At 45.3% G+C, this 25,986-nt stretch overlaps 1 protein-coding gene across 1 annotated transcript in view; it reads left to right on the forward strand.

The window, feature by feature from the left end:
* The window catches only part of DLGAP3 (DLG associated protein 3), a 177,981-nt gene that overhangs the window by 119,294 nt on the left and 32,701 nt on the right, over positions 1-25,986 (forward strand). Inside the window, exons 2-4 of the mRNA XM_033157677.1 lie at positions 609-706; positions 22,583-22,705; positions 23,508-24,598. Of these exons, the coding sequence (XP_033013568.1) occupies positions 23,573-24,598 (1,026 nt within the window). The 5' untranslated portion in view covers positions 609-706; positions 22,583-22,705; positions 23,508-23,572. The remainder of the gene's footprint in view (positions 1-608; positions 707-22,582; positions 22,706-23,507; positions 24,599-25,986) is intronic.

Below are 25,986 nucleotides of genomic sequence, written 5' to 3' on the forward strand. Positions count from 1 at the left end.
GAAGGCAGAGTGGGATGCAGGGCCCTGTGTGCCAGCCTTGGCGCCAGATCAGGCCCCTCCAAGCAACTTTTTCTGGATCCTCCACCCAGCTCAGTGCATACACACCAAGGACATCCTGTTTTTCTTTTTCATTTCTTTCACTTTATTTGTCCACTGAAAATTTTCAATAAAATATAAATACGCAAATAAAAAAAGAGATTCCTGCATAGCAGATGGTTGGACTATATGTGTATTTATTTTTCTATTTATTTATGGGAATATTTAGAAACCATCAACTCCTAAAATATGTCAAGGTGCTATACATTGTATAGCTCTATAAAAAGACTTCTGCATTTTAAAATTACGCTGCGGAAATATAGTGCCAGATGGGGCTTGACTCTTTTCTGCGTATTATACATATATGTGTTTTTTGTATATAATTAGTTGGGGGAGGTTAAAAAATCTTAACAATAGACGAACAGCTTGGACCTAAGTGGGCACACAGTTCAAGAAGTGGCCCGATCCTCAGTCCATATACCATGGATAAATCCACTTAAAATGGCTTCCACCTCATCCCTACTTGCCTTGTTTCCCCAGATATCTCACCACTTGCCTTTTTTCATTTCCAGAACTGCTTCCTTGTCGCTGGGGAGGAAAAGGATCTTCCTGGTTAAGGATATCGGGTTTCCTGGGGATATGAAAGGAACTGATCTTTAGGAACTAGCTGGTGAGTTAGAAACCCTCTCTTCCTTTCCTTCCTTCCTCTGACGATGACAGTGGTGCGCTAATTCAGGGGTGGGCAACCTGTTTCTGCCCAAGGGCCACATTCCATTCTGGACAACCTGCTAGGAGCCACAGACAAATGGGGGCAGAGCTAGAGGCAAAAGTGGGAAGAGCAAAAAAATGTAAATTTTACCCACATACACTGGGCTAGTCTCACATCCAGTCAGGCAAGCAAGAAGTATTGAGAGTTGAGGGACACATTCCAGTCAGACAAGGAACACTCAAGGAAGGGTGCAAAGCAGGGCAAGTGAGGGTTGTGGCTTGGTGAAAGCCTCAGGGGCCAGACAGAGAGGCCTGGAGCGCCACATTTGGACCCTGATCCTGAGATTTCCCATCCCTGTTCTGTGTTTCCCAGTTGACCTTAATCATGGGACATCAGAATCCCACTGAGCTGTCCTGGAGATCCTGAACAACAAATGACATCTCACAAAGGGTCAAGTCCAGAGGCTGATAATGCTGGGTCAAAATGTTAAAGTACCCAGATCTGCTATAAGAGGACCAAAGCTTCAAGGGAGCAAGTAATACCTGCTGCAACAAAATACTGCAGTGGTATATTTATTTCCAAGCAGAAGTGCTCCTGGTCAGGATTCCTGCCAGTCAGCCTTGCCCTCCTCTAGTGTAACATAAGCAATGCTAACCAACCCGATGTCTTCCAGAGGTTGCACTATCAACATTAGCATTTGCAGTTCTCAGGGACAATGGGAGCTGTAGTCCAACAACATCTGGAGACCACCACATCCATAAAAAATAAAAAATACATACTTCAGCAAACTTCAGGGTACCTCTAAGGATGTCAATATTTCCCTGTTATTTCTATTAAAGGGAGAGATGTTTTGGCAGATCTTGCAGGAGAGTTGGCAAGACTGGGAAGGAAGGTTGCAAGAGTGATGAGAGGAGCAGGTAAAGCAGGGACAAGTGGGTGGATAGAGAACCAGAATCAGGATGTTGCTCAAGGAAAGACCCAATGCTCACCTGGAACTATTCTGACGCAGGAGTGGGGCTGTGGTCCAACTTTTAAAGAAGGCCAGGACAGCATTCAGAGCTAGGTTCAAAATAGTGGCTGGAGTGGGAGATAAAGCCACATGTAAAATGATGGCTTGGGGTGAAATTATTGCCTGCAGAACCCATCAACTGTGCACTGGAATGACCTCCATATACCAGTTCTAGCAGGCGTTTTTTAATAGTTGATTTAAACTGATTTTATCTCTACTGTATCTTTTATGACCTTATTTATTTATTAAAAAAATATTTGTATACTGCCAACTCATTACTATATGGTAATATATAAGAGCACAATAAAACCCCAAACACCATAAAAACTGTGCAAGATAATCATTTGAATGACTGGCTAATCAAGAAAGTTAGGCATTGGCCTATCAGTATAAAAGGACCTCCGAGAGATGTCTGAAGGTTAGCTAGCTGAATCTCTGCCGGAAGAGTATTCCACAGGTGACATTTAATGCCTGATTTCTCATTGAAGCCAGTACAGCCTCTGTAACACAGAGAACAACAAACAGTGCTCCTTCGGATGATCTCAGTGAATAGGTGGGGTCGGGCCTCAGGAGATCCTTGACGTATCCTGGGCCCAAGTTGTCCATGTCTTTGTATATCAACACAACAGCCTTGAACCTGACTCAGTAGCAGATGAGCAGTCAGTGCAGATGTTTTAGCAAAGGTGTTGCATGCTGCCAGCTATCTTCTCTCATCAGCAGTCTGGCAGCTGCATTCTGCACTAGTTGAGTTGGAGCTTCCATCCCAGGCCCACGGGCAGCCACACACAGAACACATTGCAGTAGTCCAGTCTGGAGATTACCAATGCACAGAATACAGTGGCCAGTTTATTCCATTGCAGGATAATGGACACCACCATTTTCAGACTATGATGTTAAGCCAGTAAATAGATGGCTGAAATAAATACATCTACATATGCGTTACCATAATTCAGGGAGGCTTCTGGCAGCCTAGTTTTAGGAGAAAGGCGAGAGCTATTTTGCTGTTGTTACCATAACATCAAACAAAATGGCAACATAGTTGAAAAATTGGCATCCTCCTTGTGCAAACTAAAGGAAATTTCCTAACCATTGAAAGTGGGCAACAGGAGACCATAAGCTTTTTTTATTAGGCATTTCAGGTCAAGACTTGCCAAAAGAGAAGAAGAAACTTTTTATGTATGCTACAACTGCAGCTAGGATACTGCTAGCCCAAAGATGGAAAAGCGACGAAATACCAACTAAAGAAGAATGGCAAGAAAAATTGATGGAATATGCTGAAATGGCGAAGCTAACAGAAAGACTTAGAGAAAAAGACAGTAGAGACTTTTAAAAAGATTGGGAACCCTTTATGTTGTATCTACAGAAACAGTGTAAAGAAATGGACTCACTAGCAGGGTTTGAGTAAACACTTACAATTAACAAAATACAGGTAGGTAGCCGTGTTGGTCTGCCATAGTCAAAACAAAATAAAATAAAAAATTCCTTCCAGTAGCACCTTAGAGATCAACTAAGTTTGTTCTTGGTATGAGCTTTCGTGTGCATGCATGTGGTATCTGAAAAAGTGTGCATGCACACGAAAGCTCATACCAAGAACAAACTTAGTTGGTCTCTAAGGTGCTACTGGAAGGATTTTTTTTTTTTTGAATTAACAAAATAAATATAGAAATTACAAGATGATGTTAAAATGGTAAGAGCAAAACAATTTTTAATATAAAAGAAATCAACATTAGGATACAATAAAGCAAGCAGGAGAAGTTACTATGTAAAAAAACGGAAGAGGAAGTTGAGGGAACCCGGGAGGGGAGGGGGAAATTGGGGGGTTCTATTTCTTTTTGTTATTTGATATGTTGTTACTATGATAAAAATGTAAAACTCAAGGAAAGTTACTATTTAAAAAAAGAAAGTGGGCAACAGGAGCCCAATGGAAAGTGAGATGTTCAGATTTAGCTCATGGTTAAAGTTTTTGGGAGACAGGCAAGGTGGAATCTTTTTGTATTCTGTCACTTCATTGTTTTGGAAGGGGTGACCTGCAGCTGACTGAAGCTCAAGGATGAGCAATGCTGGAGAAGGCAACTGCAACTGGTGTTTCATTTTGAAAGGCATCTGCAGATTTGTTCTTCTGTGAGATGCTTTTAGTAAGGCTTTATTATCCTAATTTCTACGGAGAATGGTTTATTGGATTTAAATATGGGATTTTAATGAGGTTGTAACATTGTGATTATTTTGATTCTATGGCTTCTCGATTGAGTGGCTGTATTTTATTGTTGCAAATCTCCTTAGGCGTCTTTTTTTAATAAGTAGGAAAATCTACGACATAGAATCATAGAACTGTAGAGCTAGAAATGTCCCTGGGGGTCACCTAGTCCAACCCCCTGCTATGCAGGAATCTCAACTAAGGTTTCTATGACAGATAGCCATCCAACCTCTGCTTTTTAAAAAAAAAAAACCTCCAAGGAAAGAGAGTCCACCACCTTCCAAGGGAGTCCATTCCACTGGTGAACAGCTCTTACTGTCAGAAAGTTATCCCTGATGTTTAGTTGGAATCTCCTTTCTTGTAACTTGAAGCCATTGGTTTGGATCCTGCCCTCTGTATCATGAAACCCAAGAGGACATTATCACTTCCTCTCAAGTTTCCCAGGACTTCCATTTCCTTGATCTGTTCCTCCCTGCTGGTGAGGACCAGGTACACCTAAATTACTAGTTTCTCTTCTTTCCATGATTGAAAGGAAGTGCCATAGCTCAGGTGAAGGGCTGTTGCTCAGTGGTAAGAGTATTTGCTTTGCGTATAGAAGGTCCCGGGTTCCATCTCTGACATCTCCAGGTAGGACTGGAAAAGGTAATCCTAGAGAACTACAGCCACTTGGTGTCTACAATAGTAAGCTAGATCAGGCATCCCCAAACTGCGGCCCTCCAGATGTTTTGACCTACAACTCCCATGATCCCTAGCTAACAGGACCTGTGGTCAGGGGTGATGGGTGATGGGAACTGTAGTCACTAAAACATCTGGAGGGTCGAAGGTTGGGGGGTGCCTGAGCTAGATGGACCAATGGTCTGGACTCAGTATAAGACAGCTTCCAAACACTATGCTGGTCTATGCAGGGATTCTGTAAGTGCTTTCAACCATGCATATCTCTTTATGATACCTTAAGCATGGCTTTTCATGTGGTGAGCCATCTCCTTCCTCAAAGACAACTTTTCAATCTGTTACACCTTACATTCCAGTCTCCCCTTGAATTGCTCGGAAATGAATGCCAGTCCGGCTCTGCTGTCAGACAACTTGGACAACGCATTATTACTTTTCAGGCCATCTTTTTCTTGAACGCTCCATTGCTTTTCAATCTTGGAGCCTCTGTCCTGTGGATAATACACTCAAACCAGCTACCAGCTACCAGTCCCCATACATGTATGCTGTGAATGGGGAGGATGGGGAGAGAAGGAAAACATTTGCCCCCCTCAAATGAATTTAGAAACTCATTAATTTTCCTTTGGAACCTTTGTTATCACTGATCCCCTGTGTCTGTTGATAGAGTTTCCCTTAAAAAAAAGGAACAACGTTTCCCTTTTAAAAAAGGAACCAAGTTGAAGGGGTGCTGCAGTCCTCAGATCTGTGATGGTGTTTTCTTATTTCAAGCCTTTTCCTAGGTATGGGGGAGAAATTAAATTCAGGTTGCATTTAAAGGCAAACATACCTCATTTGCACTTTCCAAAACAATACACAAGCTGAAACCTAGCCAGCTTTCAAAATTCACGCTTCTCTGAATTTTGCAATGCAGTTCTCCAGCAGAGAAATGTGTACAAAAAAAATGCAAATGACCTGGGGTAAAGGCAGACATATGCATATTAGAGAGAAAATAACGTATAAAAAAGCTTTAAGTTAGGGAAAATGTTTGCAAAATTGTGTATTTTAGGCAAAATTGCATATAGAAATATGTGTGATAAAATTGCAAATGCAATTCAGTGTAAACAAATGTAAAGTGATACATGTATTATTTCATTATTTCATATAGGGTTGCCATATGTCTGGGCAGCCATACGTAGCCCATGTCAGCAGTGCTGGGTTTTTTGCCATTTTTCCATAAAAATAGCTCGAAATGGAATTCTTAAGTGATTTTGCCCAAAAAGCTCAACAACGTTGGGGGGAATTAAAACTTTTCTGTCCGGATTTTCACTATTTGACATATGGCAACTCTAATATATACACTTAGGGGGTCTGAACTTGAGGTGACTGACCATGAATGAGACCTTAAGGCCATAGTAGATAGCTAGATGACAATTTCAACCCTGTGTGTGGTAGCAGCAAAAATGCACTTTCTCTTAACTGGCTAATTGGTCAATTAACTGATTAAACTGAACTGTATATGCAAGCAATGAAAACATCTACGTAGGTGCCTTTCGACGATGCTGAAAGGTGTGGGAGATAGTTCAATTATGTCTTGATCCCCAACCAGGTTCCTTGCACTGCCTTGAGGAAAATACAGGGAGAGAGGAAATATAGGCAGTTCCACTTGATAGCCTCTCTCCCTGGACCTTTCCCTTGTAAGGACTGAGCTCCCTCACTTCCTCAGACTCAGAGGACAAGCCCCCAGGGTAGAAATCAGTGCCAGCATAATTAGACATGCGCCCTTTAAGTCAGCAGAGTCAGCCCCTCAAGGACACAGGGCCAACTGCAGTGGAGGCCTTGACACCATCAGCTCTTGGCTGAGACAACATCCTCCATATCCAGTTAGCTGTGTCCACTGGGACCTCATTAGGACCTGCCCTTTTCTGATGACACCTGCTTTGATGAGGCTCACTTTATTGCTTCCACTTCCTCTACAAGCTTGAACCTCAAGCCTCAACAGGTCAGGGAAACTAACAGCTATGATCTTTAGAGCCTCCATTAGAATTTCAGGATGTGGTACTTTTGGGGGGAACAGCCAAAAGTTCTGCCAAAGCTGGCCTTTACTGGAGCCATGGGCTCTGTGTGCAAAAGATCCCTGATTCAGCCCCCCAGAAGGTCCAGTTAAAGGGCTTCAGGTAGCAGAACCGGTACTGATCTGGGTGTATACTGGAAAACACCTGAAAATCATGGAGCTTCTGAGCATGTGCAGAGTGATCTTCTGGGTCTTTTGGGTCTAAGGAGGAGGCATGGGTGGGTTGAGGGGTGTGTTTCAGCCCTTCTTTTTCAACCCTTTCAATTAAGATCTTGCCCTAAAGCTGGCTGCATCTCTGGCTGGCTCCCAGCCCCTCCCTACATCCCAAGGTGGATGCATCCCCTCAGGTGCCTTCCAATTGCTAACACAGCGGGTGCTATTAGGCAGAGTCTTCTAGCCATGGGGTGCCTGACAATGAGCAGAATGTTCCTCCTGCTAAGCACCATAAGGTCTACAGCACCCATGGGAAATTAGTGCTTGTCGGCAGTTGGTGGAGGGCCCATCTATCCACCCCAAAGCCCCACAGCCATTGGTTATGAGCTCCCCTACTCCCCCACCAAGTTGGATTTGGCACCACCCACCCATAACGCCCCAAACCCAAGGTGGGTGCTTAGCTTGGCAGCGGGGGGGGGCTGGTTTCTCCCTGTACAAGCAAATATAAAAGCACGGGGTGGGGGGAGTTATTTGTAATGACAATTATCCTCGACCATGTTATCCTGGGCCCTTCATTATGTGGGCACAAGGTTCCCAGTGGTGGTAATTATTCCTGCCTTCGACAGCACAATGTTAAGACTTGATGATCTTGCTGTTGGTCTGTGCATTTAACAAGTTCCATTTGGCTGCGAAACTCCAGCTCCTCTTTCTTATAAATCCTCTTGCCTGGAACCATTTACTGACTTGACTCCCTGCTTTTTTTCCCTCCCTGCTCTGGATTCAGAATTACATTTTTTTTTCTGGACTTCTCCAACAGTGTCCCACTTGGGGATCTGTTATACTAAGCTTTATTATCTTGAAATACGAGTAGCCTCGGGGCTTGGGTACATACCGAGATACAAACGGAAGGAATCGTCTCTTATTGCATTGTATCTTCCTCGGAAGCAGCTGTTCCTGTTGTTGTTACTTGGCTAGGCAGAGCATGGAACCAATCCAGGCTAGCTATTGCTGCCTATATTTCCCTGGTGCCTAAGTAGCTATGCTGTGAGACGTGCCACAAAACAAGAAGTGCACTGTGAAGTAGATTGTCTTCTTGGTTTTGAATGAACTAACATTTGAAGTGTCAGAGGCAAGGTTGTGAGCCACACAGAACTGTTCTTCAGGCTGACATGTTCAAAGGGAGAAATGAAGAAACAGCATCATTAAAACGGTATTTTTATTTGCCTGATGCTTTTCAGGGCAAAGAGATTAGATCATTAGGTTGTGTCATTTTAGGGGGTGAAACTTAATTTTTTGCAAATTTCTTCAGAAGAGGGTTCTTAAAAATATCTTTTGGGGTATGAGGGATTCAAATCTGCCATTATTTTTGTGACTATGCAACATGGTAAGTATATGTTTGATTAAGCAGCAAATAAACTGCTCCCGGAAAACCAAATAATTTAAATTCTGCCTTCTGAAAGTGTCAGGTAATATAAAATATGTATTATATGTAAATAAAAACAATATTAATTTCTTTTTAATGATTTCTACGCAATTTTACACACATTTTATTTACCAGGCAAAACTAAATTATAGTAATTTTACCATCCTTTGAATTCCCAAGCCATGTTACAACTTTTCAGCACCTCTCATTTTTGGAATTTGAAACTGAAAAATTCAACATGCCCTGTTCTTGCTGAAAACTCATTTCTTCATGGCTCACTAGTACTATGGCTAATATTTCAGTTTAGTGCCTTGAATGTTCCTATATGTGCTGTAAACTGCTTAGAGGTGTTTTGTTTTGGTTAATTAAGCGGTATATAAATCGTGCCAAATGAAAATAAAGTTGTTTTAAAGTGCTGATTTAATGAATTTGCATTTTAGGTTGTTGTGAACTATCCTGGAATGTTGCTTTTTTTTTTTTTTAGTGGAAGACAGCATAACAATATTTTAAATAAAAAGAATTAAACAAAAACGAAAGCCCACACAATTGGGCAAGGCCCCTTTACATACAGAAGGCTTTTGCTGCCTGGGATGGATTGAGCTTTCCAGACTAGGTTTGGGAAACCTTTGACCCTCCAGTTGCTGCTGGACTACCATTTCCACCATCTATGACTATTGGACATGCTGGATGTGGTTGGGGGGAAACTGTGGTCCCACAAGATCTGAAGAGCCAAAGTTTCCACAGCCCTGATCTAGATCAAACTGCAGCCTGTTCAAAGTCTCAGCCAACTCCAGGCAACTATGAAGCAACATACCTGTATAGTTGCCCTGCTTGTGTGTTAGCACCCAGCCTGCACTCCACTTGGAGCTGTCTCAGGTCCTGCATCCAACACTTGCTTCTTTCAGACCTTCTGCTTGAGCCTGAGCAGTTGCTGATGCCTAAGCTCCCAAATATGGACGCGGGTGGCGCTGTGGTCTAAACCACTGAGCCTAGGGGTTGCCGATCAGAAGGTCGGTGGTTCAAATCCCCGCGACAGGGTGAGCTCCCATTGTTCGGTCCCAGCTCCTGCCCACCTAGCAGTTCGAAGGCACGTCAAAAGTGCAAGTAGATAAATAGATACCGCTCTGGCGGGAAGGTAAACGGCGTTTCCGTGTGCTGCTCTGGATTGCCAGAAGCGGCTTTGTCATGCTGGCCACATGACCCAGAAGCTGTCTGTGGACAAACACTGGCTCCCTCGGCCTATAGAGCGAGATGAGCGCCACAACCCCAGAGTCGTCTGCGACAGGACCTAACGGTCAGGGGTACCTTTAACTTCACTTTTAAGCTGCCAAATGAAACTTGGCTTGTGTTTGCACCTCACCCCAGCTATGTTCACTGCATGGACTAGGGACAAGAGTGCCATGATAACTGAGGAACATACCCTAGGAGTCTTTCGGATTAAACTGGTAATCTTTGTTGGATGATGGCAAAATATACCGGTACCTTCCTGGGAGAGAAACTTTCCAGGTGGCATGAACACTAGATAACACTTGTGAACTATAAGAGTAGCGAGAGCAGTCTTTATTTTCTTCTGTGTCTCCCCTCCACAACCATGTACTCCCCTCTTTTTCATACACTTTCCATCTTCTATTTCACACTGGTTCTCTCCCCACCACCACCAAAGTTCCTAATCCTTTGAAAATATGCATTTGTTCAAAGAGATCAGCATGTGGAAATTTGCATTGAAGATGTTGGTTTTGATAACCTTGGCGCAGAATATAGAATATATATAATTCATACATACATACATGTATATATACACAGAGAGAGATAGAGACATATATTAAGTACACAAGAAGTTTGCCTCTATAAATTTGTCCTTTCATTTCTTATGAATCTGATTTAGGTCAGGCTGCTTCAAAGGCAGATGAAGTTTCTTAAACAAGTTAGCTCAAGAGAAAGGAAACTGTGCTGTCCTGTGTCCAAGATGACCTCCAATTTTATCATTTTCTGGAGGGAATTCTCGACAGAAGGAATGTTAGGGACTGTTCAGCCATCAGGACAGGTTTATTAATGTGTTTGGCATCCCTTGTCCTACCCCAGCGTCATAATCACCTGACAAGCCTACCTGCAGGGTAAGGGACACTCAGTCCTTTCATTTTAAAGGGGAGGAAATATATGCGGTGTCTCTAAACCAAGACTAAAACAGACACAAAATAAAGAATAGACCTTGAAACGGGACGAATGAGGTGGTGGTGGTTGGTTGTGAGGGGGAATAAGGAGGTTCTGCATCTTCACACACACACACACACACACACACACACACACACACAAATACATGTTTAATCAGGGCTTCTAAACCCTAATTGAACTTGCTGTTGGATAAGGGGATGTGGATAACAGGAGGTGATGTGTCTCCTCCCCACCCCATCCCAAACATGTTTTAATTTAGGTTCGAGCCCACTGGATGGCATGTTCCATGAGGGGATGTTCTGGTGAAGCAGACCCCTTCAGAGAGCAGGACTGAAAGTTCACTCCTGCCAGACAGTGCATCTGATCAGAGCTCCTGCATGGGCCCAATCCCAGCCTTGCTTCTATTCAGCATTGAATTTAAATCCAGTGCCAAAGGCAAGCCCTGCTTGCAATAGGAATGCAATCTGCTCCTGGTCCTTCCTTTCAAGCTGAATCACCTGGTACCATATGACCTGGCAAAAGTCCCCTGTGGAGGCTGGATCCAGTTCCCCAGCCCTACTCTACACTGACTGGCAGCAGTTCTCCAGGGTTTCAGCCAGCAGCTTGTCCCAGTCAGGGCTGTCTCGTCCATAGGGGCTGGTGACGCGCCGTGCCAGGGCACCGGGCCCCCCAGGGGCACCCCCGCGAGCCCGCCGGCATACTGGGCACCCCCTCCCCAACCCACCCCTGCCCCCACGGGCGGGCGGGCGGGCTGATCGCCAGCCACCCTCGCCTCCCGGAGCCCCAGATGGAGCGCTGGAAGGGTGCACAAAGCCCCGCGCCGCTCCAGCGCCATGCCCCTCATCCCCCGCTCGCCCACCCCCCCTCCCGAGGGGCGGCCAGCATGGGAGGGAGGCAGACGGAGAGGCGGCATGCCGGGGGCGCCGAGGGATCACCGCGCCACGGCGGCCAATTCCTCTAAGATGGCCCTGGTCCCAGTCCTACCTGAAGATGCCGGGGTCAAACTTGCAATCCTTTGAGTGCAAATTATATGTTCTGCTACTGAGCTACAGCCTTCCTTCTGTTGCTACAGCCCACTCTAGCTCATTGGTGGTCCGTTGCCTAAGAGGACACAAAACTTTGGAGCCTTTCTATGATGAATCTACCAAGTCTAAGAGAGAAAATATCTTCCCTACTTTGGGAAGTCTTAACTCCAAGGTGCAGGCAGTTTCTTGTTTTTCACCCGGTTGTTAGAAATCCTGCTGGCAACACTAAGGAGGAAATGAATTTTTCATGTGGTTTTAAAATATTGATTGTTTTACTGGAGCACTAAATAAAAACAGAAAGGCTTCTGTGGGAATCTGACATTTTGGGATACTGTGGCTTTTTTTCTTATATTCTCCCAGAACAGTGTAACAGGGCTGTGGCATATTAGAGGACTAGGCGCCACAACTAACACACCAATCTCTCCCTGTGTGATCAGCATCTGGAGGGCCACAGTTTCCACACTTCTGGTTTTAATTTTGTTGAGTGATATCCAAGGGAACTCGATCCAAGGGAACTAAGAAGCTAAAGAAGGCCGCTTACACCCTCCATTAAAAAGAATCAAGGGGACTGTGGGATAAGGAGAGCACATGAAGTTTGCACTAGGCCGAAAGCAATGATACTTAAGAACATACGAAGAGCTTTGCTTCTGCATCAGGCCAAAAGCCCATCTAGTCCACCATCTTGTTTTCACAGTTGCCCAAAGAGGAAGCCTGCAGTGTGATGGTACTCTCCTCTCTTGTGATTCCCATCAATAGTATTCAGAGGCATACTGCTTCCAAACATGGAGCTAGAACATAGTTATCATGACCAATAGTCACTGGTAGCCATCAAAACATCTAGTGGGAGTAAATTTCATAGCTTCAACTATCAGCCCCAACCATAGGCTAGGCTGCCTGATGGTGTCCAACAACGTTTGGATGGTCAAAAGTTCCCCATCCCTGCTGTAGACCTTCATGGTGTCCAAACTCTGCTACCTCACGGAGGGTCACCTCGGCTATTATGCTCCATCCCTACTTCTGGCCCCCAGCCTTCCTTCACCCTTAAACTTATTGCTTCCCATTTGCTGCCCGAGCTCCCCAAAGTCAGCTCTGGATGTCAGGCACTGCCTAAGACCTCTATGGTGGCAAAGGGCCTGTTGCCCTAAGCGCATTGCTGCCGTCACACGGCAGAGAGCACGGGAGGCGGTTGTTTGCAGAGAATTAGAGGAGGCTTTGCCCTAAAGGCTCCTTGAATCCCAGAGCTGGCACTCATGTGCTGAGCCGCCCAGATAGGCGTCTCCCTTGCACTTAAGGTCGTCAGGGGATGACAGCTCAGCGCCAACATCTTTATGAGAAAATTGCAAGGCTCCCTCACCCACACAATCCCCAGGCCTGACTTTGTTTATTACATCTAATTTGTCTGCACAAAAGCTGGCTCACTGCGTAATGACAGGCTTGGTTAGCTGTTGTGACTTTCTAATTTTCTTTCTTTTCTTTTTTTCCAACCCCCCTCCCTTAACTTTTTAATATTTTTTTTTTGCTGTAGCGGTTGCAATATTTAAAGCTGTTCCACCAAGTTAGGTGGGGGGGGGGGGTGCAGGTGCATCCTGCTATTTATTTTATGCCAACTGATGGATTTCCCCATTTTCCTCAGCTCCTGCTATCACTACTACTTTTAGTAGTAGTTAATTTAGACCACATTCACACCACGCATTTCAAGTGGTATGATATCGCTTCAAACAGTCACAGCTACCTCCAAAGTACTCTGGGAGCTGTAGTTTGTTATGGGTGCTGAGAATTGTTAGGAGACACCCTATCCCCCCCCCCAGAGCTACAGTTCCCATATGGGTTTAACAATCAATCCATCTTTGCAAGGAACTCTGGGAATTGGAGTTCTGGGAGAGGAACAGGGGGTCTCCTTACAACTCTCAGTACCCTTGAGAAACTACACTTCCCAGGATTCTTTGCGGTAAACTGTGTATTTAAAGCGGTGCCATGGAGGTTTAAATGTATGGTGTACATGCCACCTAATGCCATAACAAGGCTTCTAAATAGTTTATTTAAAAAAACAATTACACAAACATTAAAATGTAAACATCCATAATTAAAATGCACAATAAAACAGTCCCATTAAAACATTAAAATATAAACCTGGAGAGGAGAGAGAATCTTGCAAACTGGATGCTTATTTAAAGGGACTTCTTCTTCTTAAGGGTATTCCAAAGCCTTGGGCCATCTGGCTAATGGTTCCATCCTGTAATGCTGCTCCCAGCAGCTCTGTTATTTCAAGTGCATTGCAAACCCTGACATTGCCAGGGATCAGAGATGGCAAAGAAAAGCTACCAATTTTCAATCTGCGGGCATCCAGCACTGCAGCCTCCTGGCAAGAGGCAATTTATCCTTCATCTAGTCTGGGAGCTGGAGAGCTTGTTCCCTTGCAGGGAACCCTGAACCTCTCTGTGTGTGTCTCCTGTAAATGGGGCAGGGGCTTGTCATGCAGAGAAACAGCTTCTGAAATTCTTCTTGTTCAAAGGAGGACAGGAGCACAATAACTAAACTGCAGCCCTGGTGTATACATTCAACAGAGCAGCTGAAAAGTATTTTCTCCTAAGCATTCTCCTCTAAAAACGCCCAAGTAGGGACAGAGGAATCTGTTCATTTTGGTTTTCTCCATATCTCATTTTTCCCCAAACTTAAATTCAGTTCTCTGCATTTCCTCAGCAATTTTTTTTTCCTTTTTAATCCTCATGGAAATTTATCAGCACTTCAGTGAGAATTTCTCCTAATAAACACATTTCTGTATGCAATTTTGATTAATAAACACATTTTTGCAAGCAATTTCCCCAATATAATGCATTGTAGTATGTAATCTTGTGTGTTATTTTTCACTAATATATGCATTTCCACACACACTTTTCAAGTAGAGAACTGCATTGCAAAGTTTGAAGAAGTGTGAATTTTGAAGGATAGCTGTTTTTCAGTTTGCATATTGTGAGAAGTCCTAATTAGGTGGTTTCAAATTAAAATGCAAACAAAAGCAAATTTCTACCTTCACCCCATTATTCTCCAGATAGCTGCTGAAGATTTCCTATCTTTATTTGACATCACACAATATCAGATTTCAATATTTGGCAAGATATAATGGCAGACAAATGAGGTGGAATTTCTGCCTGTACTGATTAATATCTAGTGATTCAGTCACATGAGAAAGCTGTCACTTGAGAAGTCAGTGCATGATGAACGCAGGGAGGACTACAGGTCAAACATGACTCATGAGGCTATTGGGGGGAAGCACATGCCCACATGCCCTATACCCAACATCATACATGCTGTCGTGTGTGGGGAAGATAAGGGTGATGCTCCATAGGAACGATCAGGAGTGGACTCCAGATTGCTTTAAGTGGTGTTCCTTTGGACTGGAGGAAGACTTGCTCCCAATGGACCATCATCTTTTCACCTAGGAATACCCAACATGGTGCCTTCCAGTTGTTGTTGGACAGCAAATCCCATCAACGCTGACCATTGGCTATGCTGGTTGCAGCTGATGGGAGTTGTTGCCCAACAATTTCTGGAGGGCACCACATTGGCTACCCCTGTTCCAGCCCATTTAAAAATATTTATATCCTGTCTTCCCCATAAAATGTCCAAGGTGGCTCACAAGAAACAATAAAAAGACAATAAATGACACCTAAGCAATAATAGCAAAAGGAGATGACAAAAGACAGCTGGCACAATAACTTAAAATCAAGGGTTCGTGTGCCAGAGGGAGCTAAAATTAACAGCAGGCCAGGCCAAATGCCTGTCTAAAGAATGGCCTTTATAGAGTGCCAAAGTGTAAGTGCAGCCACCGAAAAGGTCCTATGTCCCACCTTCAGAAGCTGGTGTTTTGCACAGGAGGGAGGGCATCAGTCGACAATTGTAGTCCCAAAAAATCTGGAGGGCCTAGTATGCCTATGGCTGCCATAGGAACAAAGAAACCTGCTTTGGATTAAGTCAGGCCATTTGTCTATTTAGCTCAAAAAAAAAGAAGTATCCAACCTTTCCTTGGTGGTTGTCCTCATCCTCTGCCTTCTTCAATCTCTTGCAAATGACTGCAGTGCCTGGAGACAGGCAGATAGGTCATGTATCCACAGCAGTGACCAGAAGAGGAATGAACACTAGGAGGAGCGCAGAGAGAAGAAACGGCATGGTGCATCTGCAGCAACACAACCAGACGCCTTCTTCTGCCCCTGCTACAGCAAAGCATGTCTCTCCCGTATCAGTCTCTACAGCCACAGTAACCTTCCAACCTTACCCTCAAAGGCACAGTCCTCCATTGCCTCCTGAGACAGACAGATGCCAGCAATTAATTTTGCAGTGTTGTTGTAAGGAATACAAAAGACCGTATGTGAGGTATTTTGACCATTCAGAAGCACAATATGAATCAGGAGTGGGGAACCTTTCTCTGTCTGAGAGCTGCATTCCCTTATGAGCAACCTTCGGAGGGCCACATCCCAGGGGTGGGCAGGGCCAGAGGCAAAAGAGGGTGGGGCAATAAATGCAAATTTTACTTTTGTACAGTAGGCTAATTTCCAAACAAGCTCACACCTCCCTCTTGATATGCCACCCAATAAAGCAAGAGGCATTATCAGAGTTACAAGCAAAGACATTCCAGGAGGGTGTGAAGCCAGCCCTTGGGAGTGAGAAGTGTGAGAAGGGGAAGGAGGGCCAGACTGAGAAGTCCGCAGGGCCACATTTGGCCCCCAGGCCTAAGGCTCCCCACCCCTGATAGGAATACTAAGGAGTCTATTATGTAGGGCGAGCTTGCAGCCCTAGTATTGCCACTTGCCTTTCGATTCTTTTCCTAACTCCACCATCGCTTCTTCTGTAACCCCAAGAAGGCATAATTCTGCCAATACCTTTTCCCTGGTACAATTTACCTTTCCGGTTGCAATAGCAGTGCCAGGTAGCCTATGGCGCCCCTGCTTAATATGCTAACAAGATTGCTAATGATGCCTGTTAATTAGTCAAGCTACACATGGAACGAAGTCATTTCCTCCTTGGAAGGAAGCTTTCTGAAGGGTCCTAATGAGGTTATAACAAATCCCTCGCACACAGCTTTGCACATAGACGATGTGGAAAATGCAGCGCATGAGGTTGGCTCCAGCTTTTTGGGTGCCTTCTGGAAATATGGCTCAGAGGCTCCCCTCTGCTGATGGTGGACAGACAGTAAAGGAGCAAGGGGCATATTTTCCTACTCCCCCCCCCCCATTTACCAAGGATTTTCCTCTGGTAAAACATAGTCCCAATTTCATCCCAACGTTTGCTTTTTGAGAATAACTAATGAAAATTAAGATTGTTTGAATACGGTAGCCATAAGCCAACATATACCTCCCTCACCTGAAACCCTAGAAGTTAAATTTCTGAAGAGGGGTTGCGTAAATCAGGTAGCCCTTGTGGTGGCCTCCAAATGTCCCTGGACTCCAGCTCCCATCATCTTTTGAGCACTGGCCATGCTGGCTGGAGCAGATGGGCACTGTAGTCCAACAACCTCTGGATCGCATCACCCTGGCAACCCCTGGTGCAGATGAATCCCTAGTGCACACCCATGCACTGGAACACAAAAGCGCATTGCAGCACACAGCCTGCTGTTTCACACACCGCAGCTGCTGAGATATAATTTGAACTGCTGATTACATAGGATAGTACAGTTGCATTTATAGATCTTCAACTATTCTCTTTTGCTTTAGCATTAGTGCAGAGTGAATGAATACAACATGGAGCATTGATACCCAGAAAGGACTATGAAGAAATGTTAGTGGATGAATGTTCTATGCACAGCTGCAAGGAACTCTAGAGCACCTGATGATGATGATGATGATGATTTTATTATGTATACCCCTCCCATCTGGCTGGGTTTCCCTAGCCACTCTGGGTGGCTCCCAACAGAGGACTAAAAACAGAATAAAATTTCTAACATTAAAAACTTCCCTAAACAGGGCTGCCATCAGATGTCTTCTCAAAGTCAGACAGTTGTTTATTTCCTTAACATCTGATGGGAGGGAGTTCCACGGGGCGGGTGCCACTACCGAGAAGGCCCTCTGCTTGGTTCCCTATACCTCACTTCTCACAGTGAGGGAACCGCCCGAAGGCCCTCGGAGCTGGACCTCAGTGTTTGGGCTGAATAGTGGGGGTTTGTACAGGGCAAAGGCAATTCTTGTTATGTTATAGATTCCATCACAGTTTGCTTTCTCCTTCTGAGAGGTCCAGTCAATTTTAGCAGCCAATGTCCCTTCAGTGGAAGTCTGCTTTGGGATATTAGAGGTGGCTTAGTGAGGCTGTTATCCCTCCAGGAAGTCCCAGACTCTGCTCATGGTCAGGAACATTAAGTTTCAAATACCATTGTTTGGCCACCTCATTTAATTATACAGTCTCAACGTTTACCTACTTTATTGTTTTCCCCCACTCTACAGAACTATAGAGTTCCATCATGCAGTGTCTCTGCCCACCTTCTTTTTCCCCAGAGCATTTGCCTCCCCTGCTGTAAGATATCTATCTTAAAGGACCATTGGTCATCCTGTCTTGAGATTATGGGAGCTGGAATCCAACAACCTCAGAAGGGCACCAGGGCCCTTCCACCCCTGGTATAAACATTAACGGACCAGATTCCGCTTCATTAGATGCATGAAGCAATCCCAAATTATAGCTAAGAAATAGTGGCAAAGTTATCTTTTCCCTTCGCCCTCCCAGTCCCTTTTCCTTTTGTATCATGTCTTTGTAAATTATAAACCTGAGGGCAGAGACTGTCTTGTTGATATTGATTTGAGAGGCACACTAGGAACCTTTTCTGGCTGATGTGTGGAGTAAAATGTCTTTGAGTGAATGAATGAATGGAGAGAGAGAGAGAGAGAGAGAGAGAGAGAGACCCAAGGATGTGTGTGTGTAGAGGAAGGTCAGAGGGAATAAAAAAGGACAGATAATTACACAAAAGCAAATAGCTACAATGAAAATTAGCAGGGCTGTCTTGGTGATAACAAAAAGTCCTGGCATTTGTTAATCTTTGAGGTATCACAAGACGCTTTGTTGGTTTTGTTACACGAGACTAACAACACAAATCTAACCATGTCTATTGAGATATAAAGGTTAGGATTGAAGGCTAACATGGCACCACTCTGGAAATTCTAGCATTGGTAACCTAACCGACACACGTCATGTGCTTTTAAAAAAAGCATTATTAATATTATCTTGATGTAATATGCAGATTTGAATCTTCTGATTGTAATTTGGCAGTTCCCTGTTGCAGTCTCCATTTGAAATTCTTTTGTTCAATAGCCACCTTAAGATCAGTTGCAGAATATCCTGGGAGGCTGAAATATTCCCTCACTGGCTTTTCCCTAATGCCATTTCCAATGTCAGATTCGTGCCCATTTTATTTTATTTTTAATTGTTTTGCAATAGAAATTAGCCAGTTTGGCCTATGCAGAATAAAAAACAGCTACACAGGTAGATGGAAGTTTATAGCTCATGCTGGAAGTTGAGCAGGTAGATGAACCCCTGATGTTGTGCGTGTTTTGAGGTTCTTAATAGCGTTTCATGAGTAGACATAGGGACCAAGGCTACATTAGGGGAGTAAGGGTCTTTCCTAACAATGCTCAGCACCCTTAACAAGCTACAGTTCCCAGGATTCTTTGAAGAAGGCTTCCGGGGATGGGTGCCAGTGGTGGCATGACTAGAGGCACAAGAGGGCAGAGGAACTGATGCAACTCTTGGTACTGAAAAGTACTGAAGGCTACCTTTCAGCTAATGATGGAAGAGTCCAACGGCTCTGGTTTCTCTCCGTTTCTCATTTTTCCCATCTCCACATCAGTTCTCCACATCAATTTGCAAATTCTTTTTTGGAAAAAGGTTTTCCTGAAAGTTTATTAGCGGTATAATGTGGATTTCTCCTGAATCTACACATTTTTGCAAAGCAATTTTCTCCTGTATAAAGCATCTTTGTACGCTGTTTTCATGAGTATGTGCAATTTTATATACATGTTTGTGCACATTACTTGGCTGCATTACAACACTAGGAGAAACGTGGGTTTCAAAAGACAAATACGCTTTGATTTGCATATTGTTTCAGAAAGTGTGAATTAGGTAGATTCAACTTTAAAGGTGAACTGAGCTGAATTTCTCCCTGCTTCTTTATTCCAAAGTCAGAGGCTTCTAGCCATAATGACTCTGCTCTGCCTCCACAGTCAGAGGCAATAATGCTTCTGAATACCAGTTGCTGGAAGCCAAAGGAAGGGAGAATGCTCTTGTGCTCAGGTCCTCCTTGCAGGGTACCCACAGGCATTTGGTTGGCTGTTGTGAGAATGCTGGACAAGATGGGCCATTGGCCTCTTCCAGCAGGATCTTCTTGCATTCTTATGGTTCTACACACACTTTTCTCCATCCAGGCAAGCCAGAGTCATTGTCACAGTTCAGGGACACATCCCAGCCAGACAAAAGCACTCAGGAAGGGCACGGAGCAGGGCAGATGAGCGGTGTGGCTTGCAGAGAGTGCAATGGGCCAAAAAAGAGAGGCCCGGGGGCCACATTCAGCCCCTGTTTCTTGGGGAGACTCCTGCTCTAGAACTGTAGCCAATGAAGGGAATTATTTCACTCCTCCATTTGTATTCAGTGATTCAAACAACCTTAAAAAGGCAGCCATCCAGCAAAGCTCAGGTGGAAGCTGAAGAAAGATCTATTTTGGTCTACGGCCATACTACCCTGAACACTCCTGATCTCATCTGATCTCGGAAGCTAAGCAGGGTCGGGCCTGGTTAGTACTTGGATGGAAGAAAGATCCATTTTGTCGCCCACAACTGTGGCTAAGTTCAGGGTCCCAATAAGACCCCGGCATGTGTGCATTATGCTTCGTGTTTGCTCCCAGCGCCTTGCCAAGAGACTTCAGGACAATGGTGACAGAGAAACATCCTCCCAGCTTGAAATGTCGCGGTCCCCTCTGCACATTTTTGAAGATGTGCAGCTTTTGTTGTTGTTGTTGCTGGCCTGAGTGCTTTGCCTTTGCCTGACAAGTGCCCTGGCATCCCAGCTGAACTGACAAGGCAGCCGTCATGCAGGTTTGAGGATGCCTCTTGCCACAGTTGCTTCCCCTCCCGTTTTTTAATGCTGCAGTTTTATATTTATGAATAATTGAAGTGTGATTTGTGGCTTGCAGGAGCCTGGCTGCACGGCGCCCCATAAATCTGCTCTAAGAATGGAGTGACCTTGTGCCTTTTCTCTCTCCCCTCTGCTTTTCTTTTCCTTTGGCCTCCTCCCCCCCCCCCCTTACATTCATTCATATATCCATCCATCCTTGCATTTTCATGAATAGCTAAAAATGAATCCACACCTTTTTTAAATAAAAAAAGCAGGGGGAGTGATAACATGAAGAACTGTCCACAGGGGCTTCTCAACTCCTGCCATAATGTTTCGTCCTGGAATGGGAAGGTACACAGATATCTCCTTCTCAAGTCTAGAGCAACCAGATTTTGCATCCAAACCAAACTTACCAGCTTCCTCTTTAGGGTTGCCAACACTCAAGAGCCAGTACGGTGTAGTGGCTAAAGTGTCAGACTAGGGTGTGGGAGAGCAGGGTTCAAATCCCCTCTTAGGCATGAAGCTCACTGGATGACCTTGGGCCATTCACAGACCCTCAGCCTGGCCTACTTCACAGGGTTGTTGTGAGGATACAATATGAAGGAAAGGAAGTGAGAGCCAAGGAGACCTCCTTGGAGGAAAGGTAGGATATAAGCTGGCAATTGAATCCTAGGCTGAATGAAACCATTGGTCCATCTAGTTCAGTGGTTTCTACACTAGCGGTGGTTCTGTAGAATGTCAGACAAGGGTCTCTCCCAGACCTCAAAAACAAGTAATGCCAGACTAATCTTATTTCCTTTTCTGATAGAGTTACAAGCTTGGTGGATCAGGGGAATGCTGTGGATGTAGCACATCTTGATTTACTGCTTTGCTGGTTTCAGGCTGTATTTTTGTTTTCATGATATTGTTTATTGTTTCAATGTTGTGCACTGCTTAGAGATTTTTAAAATATTAAACAGCTTAGAATTTATTTTAAATGATGAATAAACAAACCAGCTACATTCCAGCCATACTCCACCTGACGGCACTATATCAGACTCTACCCCAAATACACCAGGTTCCACCCACAGCCTGCTAGATTCCACCCCCAGCCCATCCTCATTCTCCATCCTCATTATCCCACATCCCACTCAGCCTTAGCCCTAGACCAGCTGGCTCCACCCATCATCCACCAGATTCTACCCATGCAGACAGTTTGCCAGATGGAGCCTAGCACAATCCAAAGTGTATTTATCTATATGTACAGAGGATGGGGGAGAAATCTGATGCAGTTTGCATTTAAAGGTGAACCCACACCATTTGCATTTTCCAAAACAGTATGAGGAATGAAACAGCCATCTTCAAAATTTGCAGTTCACTGTATTTGCGATGCAGTTCTCCAGTCAAGTAATGTGTACCCAAAAAATGCACATAGTGGTATAATGTGAGCATTGAAATGCATATTTAAGTAAAAAGCAATATACACAATTGTGTGTTGATTTATATATTGTATATTTGCAGTAATTGCTTTGCAAAAATGTATATATTGGGCAAAATTGTACATACGTACCGGTATATAAGGAGAAATTCATCCCAAAATGCTGGTGAATTTTCATGAGAGCTTTTTAAAATTAAAACTGAGGTGGAAATGTGGAGAACTTAAGGTTGGGAAACTGAGAGAAACTGAAAAGTGACAGATATGCCCAGCCCTGGGTTGGTGGTGGGTTGCTTTGTTTTGCTATGGTGGGTGAAGATTCAAATGTACTTCTTCCCAACTCAAATTCTCCAAGCTTCACCACTCAATTCTCCCAGTTGAAATTGAGAAATGTGAGATCAGCAGGGATCCGTTCTTTCACAGCTCAGGTTTTTTTTCCCCCTTTTCCTTCCCTGATTCTTTGAAGTCTGGTTCCAGTTGCAAGCTGCGGTCACTTTTGAGTCAAAGTTTTGACTAAGAGCTAAGGGGGTGGTGAGGTCTCTCCAGTGGTGCTGAGCTTGATTGAAGTTCCTGCAGGTTGGATTGGTATGGATCAAGGTCTCCAATCGCTCCATGGCCTCTGCCTTCTCTCCTTCTTGTTTCAGACGCTGATCATCCAAGGAGGAGACAGATTTGGAAACCTTTGCTCAGGCTCACCTGCTTTTGCTTTTTGGATGCCTGTTCTTAAAAAAGGAAACCCTGAATATGTGCCCCCACACTAGGGATAGGCAAGTAAATTTTGGTTCCTCTCTGTTTCTCACAACATTTCAGTGCAAATTTATCATAGTATACACATTTTTCTATGTAATTTTGCCTAATATACACAAGTTTGCAAAGCAGTTTCTCCTAGTAATGCATATGTTGTTTTCACTAACACATGCATTTCCAGGCGCACATCATCGAAGTATACACAGTTTTGTACATTACTTGGCTAGAGAACCGTATTCCAAAATCTGGGGAAATGGAAATCTTGTGTATTGTTTCAGAAAATGTGAATCAGTTATGTTAGCCTTTAAATGCCAACATTGTGGCCTCCAGATGTTGTTGCACTCCAAGAGCAGCTATACTATAGTCATATAGTATATGGCTATACTATCCTGAACATTCCTGAACTCATCTGATTTCTGAAGCTAAGCAAGGTCAGGCCTGCTTAGTACTTGGATGGGAGATCATCTCCTTGTCTCAGTATAGCATGAGACTTGTAATCTCAGGGTCATGGGTCACATTGGACAAAAGATTCCTCTATTGCAGGGGGCTGGACTAAATGACCCTCATGGTCCCTCTACAATTCTATTATTCTGTTAGCATGTCCAGTGGCCAGGGACTAAGGGAGGTGGAATACAAGAGCATATGGAGAGCATGTTGGCTAGCCCTAGTTTCCACCAGCAGGCAAAAACTTTCCAGGTTTCAGAAAGAGATTTTTTTCCCCCAGCACCAGGGATTGAACCTGGCATCTTCTGCATGCAAGAAATGTGTTCTACCACTGAGCTTCTGCCCTTCCCTCACCTGTTTTTGCTGTTCTCTTGGTAGGTTTGTCCGCTGCCACCCCACCAATGGCAAGATGACTAGGCCATGCAGCGCACGGTTATGACACCATGAAGAGTTACCATGGGGAGCGCAGCCAGTCACGAGAACACCCCTGCCACTGCGTCCCGGAGGCCTGCGACCAGCCGATGGAATACGTCCACCATAGCCAGGAGTCTCGCCAGCCATACCTCCTCAGCCCCAGCGAGCCTTGTTCCCTGGACCACTACTGCCCATCGCGGGGCTCTGCCGAGGCCCCGCTCAGCCTAACGGAGCCCCTCTCAGCCGCCAGCAGCAGCAGCACCTTCCCTAGGATGCACCACACGCCACAGCAGTACGACTCCTGCGACGAGTGCATGGCGGCCGCCCACCCTTCCGGCAAGATCAACCGGCTGCCCCCGACCCTCCTCGACCAGTTTGAGAAGCAGCTGCCCCTGCACCACGACGGCTTCCACACCCTGCAGTACCAGCGGGCCAGCAGCACGGAGCAGCCGCGGAGCGAGAGCCCCAGCCGCATCCGCCACCTCGTCCACTCGGTCCAGAAGCTCTTTGCCAAGTCGCACTCCCTGGAGGCCCCCTCCAAGCGCGAGTACAACGGCACCAAGATGGAAGGCCGGGGGGGCGAGGGAGGGTACCACCACCACCACCCTCACCACCACCACCGCCAGTCGCGCCACGGCAAGCGCAGCAAGAGCAAGGACCGCAAGCCGGACTCCTCCTCCTCCTCCTCCCGCCACCGGAACAAGATGATGGGCTGGTGGAGCTCCGATGACAACCTGGACAGCGACAGCAGCTACATGGTGTCTGGGAGGCAGCACGCCATCGACCAAGCCACCCAGTACTGCGTGGACACCCCTGAAAGTGCCTTCAGAGACTTGACCTTGAAGAGTCTGAAGAGCGGAGGTGGGGAGGGCAAGTGCTTGGCTTGCGCGGGAATGTCCATGTCCCTCGATGGCCAGACGCTCAAGCGGAGCTCCTGGCATACCATGACCGTCAGCCAAGCGCGGGAGGCCTACCCCAGCTCGGGAGGAGGCCCGGAGAAAGCCTTGATGCTCCAGGAGGCCAAGGCCAAGGACCGATCCTATCATTATCTTCAGGTAAGGAGGTGGGTAGAGGCTGCGCTGCTGTAGAGGAGCAAGCTTTGTGTCTTCAGTTACATTCCATGGAGCCCCTTAGATACAGAGATATAGATGTCTATACCTTGATCAGGAATTGGGATGTTTTTGGATTATACTCCCCATCATCCTTGGCTGTGCTGGCTGGGGCTGATGGGATGGGCTGATCGGGCATGTAAAGCTGGGACAGCGCATCCCATGCGCTGCGAGGTGTGCACTAGTTAAAAGGGGCTTGTGATTCCTTGATCCAAGCAGCATATGAGGAGCCCCCTTCCATGGTTGCAAGTCAGTCTGTCGTAGGTTTGATCATGAATTAAAAAGACAGGAAGCATGCAGGGAATAAGCCCCTGACCAGGCCTGCAGAAAGAAAGGAAGGGGGGGAGGAGAGCCTTGGGCTTCTTGGATTCCCTGCCACGCTGTTTCCAAGGGCAAATGCCCATCTATCCAATGAATAGCCAGCCTGGATCACTTTCAAAGGTTCTCTCCTGACGGTTTCTTCCCCAAGCTTAAGACTCCCCTCCTGCTGATTCCGAAAGCTTCCTCCCCCCTCCCATTTGCCGTCTTGCTCTCTATTCCCTTTGCTCTCCTTTGCATTCCCATGATGCACTGCAGCTCCACCTTGATGTCGGTGATTAGAGAAATGTCAGGGCTATAATAGCCTCTCCCTGCAAAAGAAGAAGAAGAAGAAGAAGCACAAAGGCGGCTCTCTGTTTTAAAAGGCCCGAGGTTTCTGAGGAGCTGCTGGTTGCGTCAGCTTACCAAGGTGTCCGAAGACACCCGAGCATTGCATCGCTCTTGCTAATAATGCCCAAACAAACAATTAAGATGAACCACCTTGCTCGTCTCTCGGAGGGCGGCTTCTGCGCAAGCCTGATCAATGGGCTCCGCACGCTAATGAGGAGGGCAACCTGGGACAAGGCAGCCAGAGAAAATGCATGGGGGCCTGAAGGATCCTGAAGGATCCCTCCAGAATTAGTTGCTTATGAATGCAGATGCATGAAACCTCTCCCCTTTGGCTCTTTTCTAAGTCTCCTAAGGTCCAAGCATGTAGGGTGAGGGGAACCAGGTATACCCAACCAAGCATCTAGAGGGCTGACCTAGGTTGAAGCGCAGGCCCACTAATATATTAGAAGAAAGCAAAGCTAAATTATTGTTGATTTCATTGCTGTTATTATTAATAGTATACCCCACCCCTCCTCCAAAGGAAACCGGGATGGGAAACATGCCAGTGCTAAAACAAGACAACAAAAATGTCTCAGGACAGTTTAAAAACTACAGACAGGTCCAACCCATCCTGTTTCTACCTTAATCAGCTAGTTATAAAAGTGAATCTTCATGGAAATGTCTATTTAAACGCCTGTTTTATCACA

The sequence above is a fragment of the Lacerta agilis genome, chromosome 8 (genome assembly GCF_009819535.1).
Source record: "Lacerta agilis isolate rLacAgi1 chromosome 8, rLacAgi1.pri, whole genome shotgun sequence".
Lineage (NCBI taxonomy): Eukaryota > Metazoa > Chordata > Lepidosauria > Squamata > Lacertidae > Lacerta > Lacerta agilis.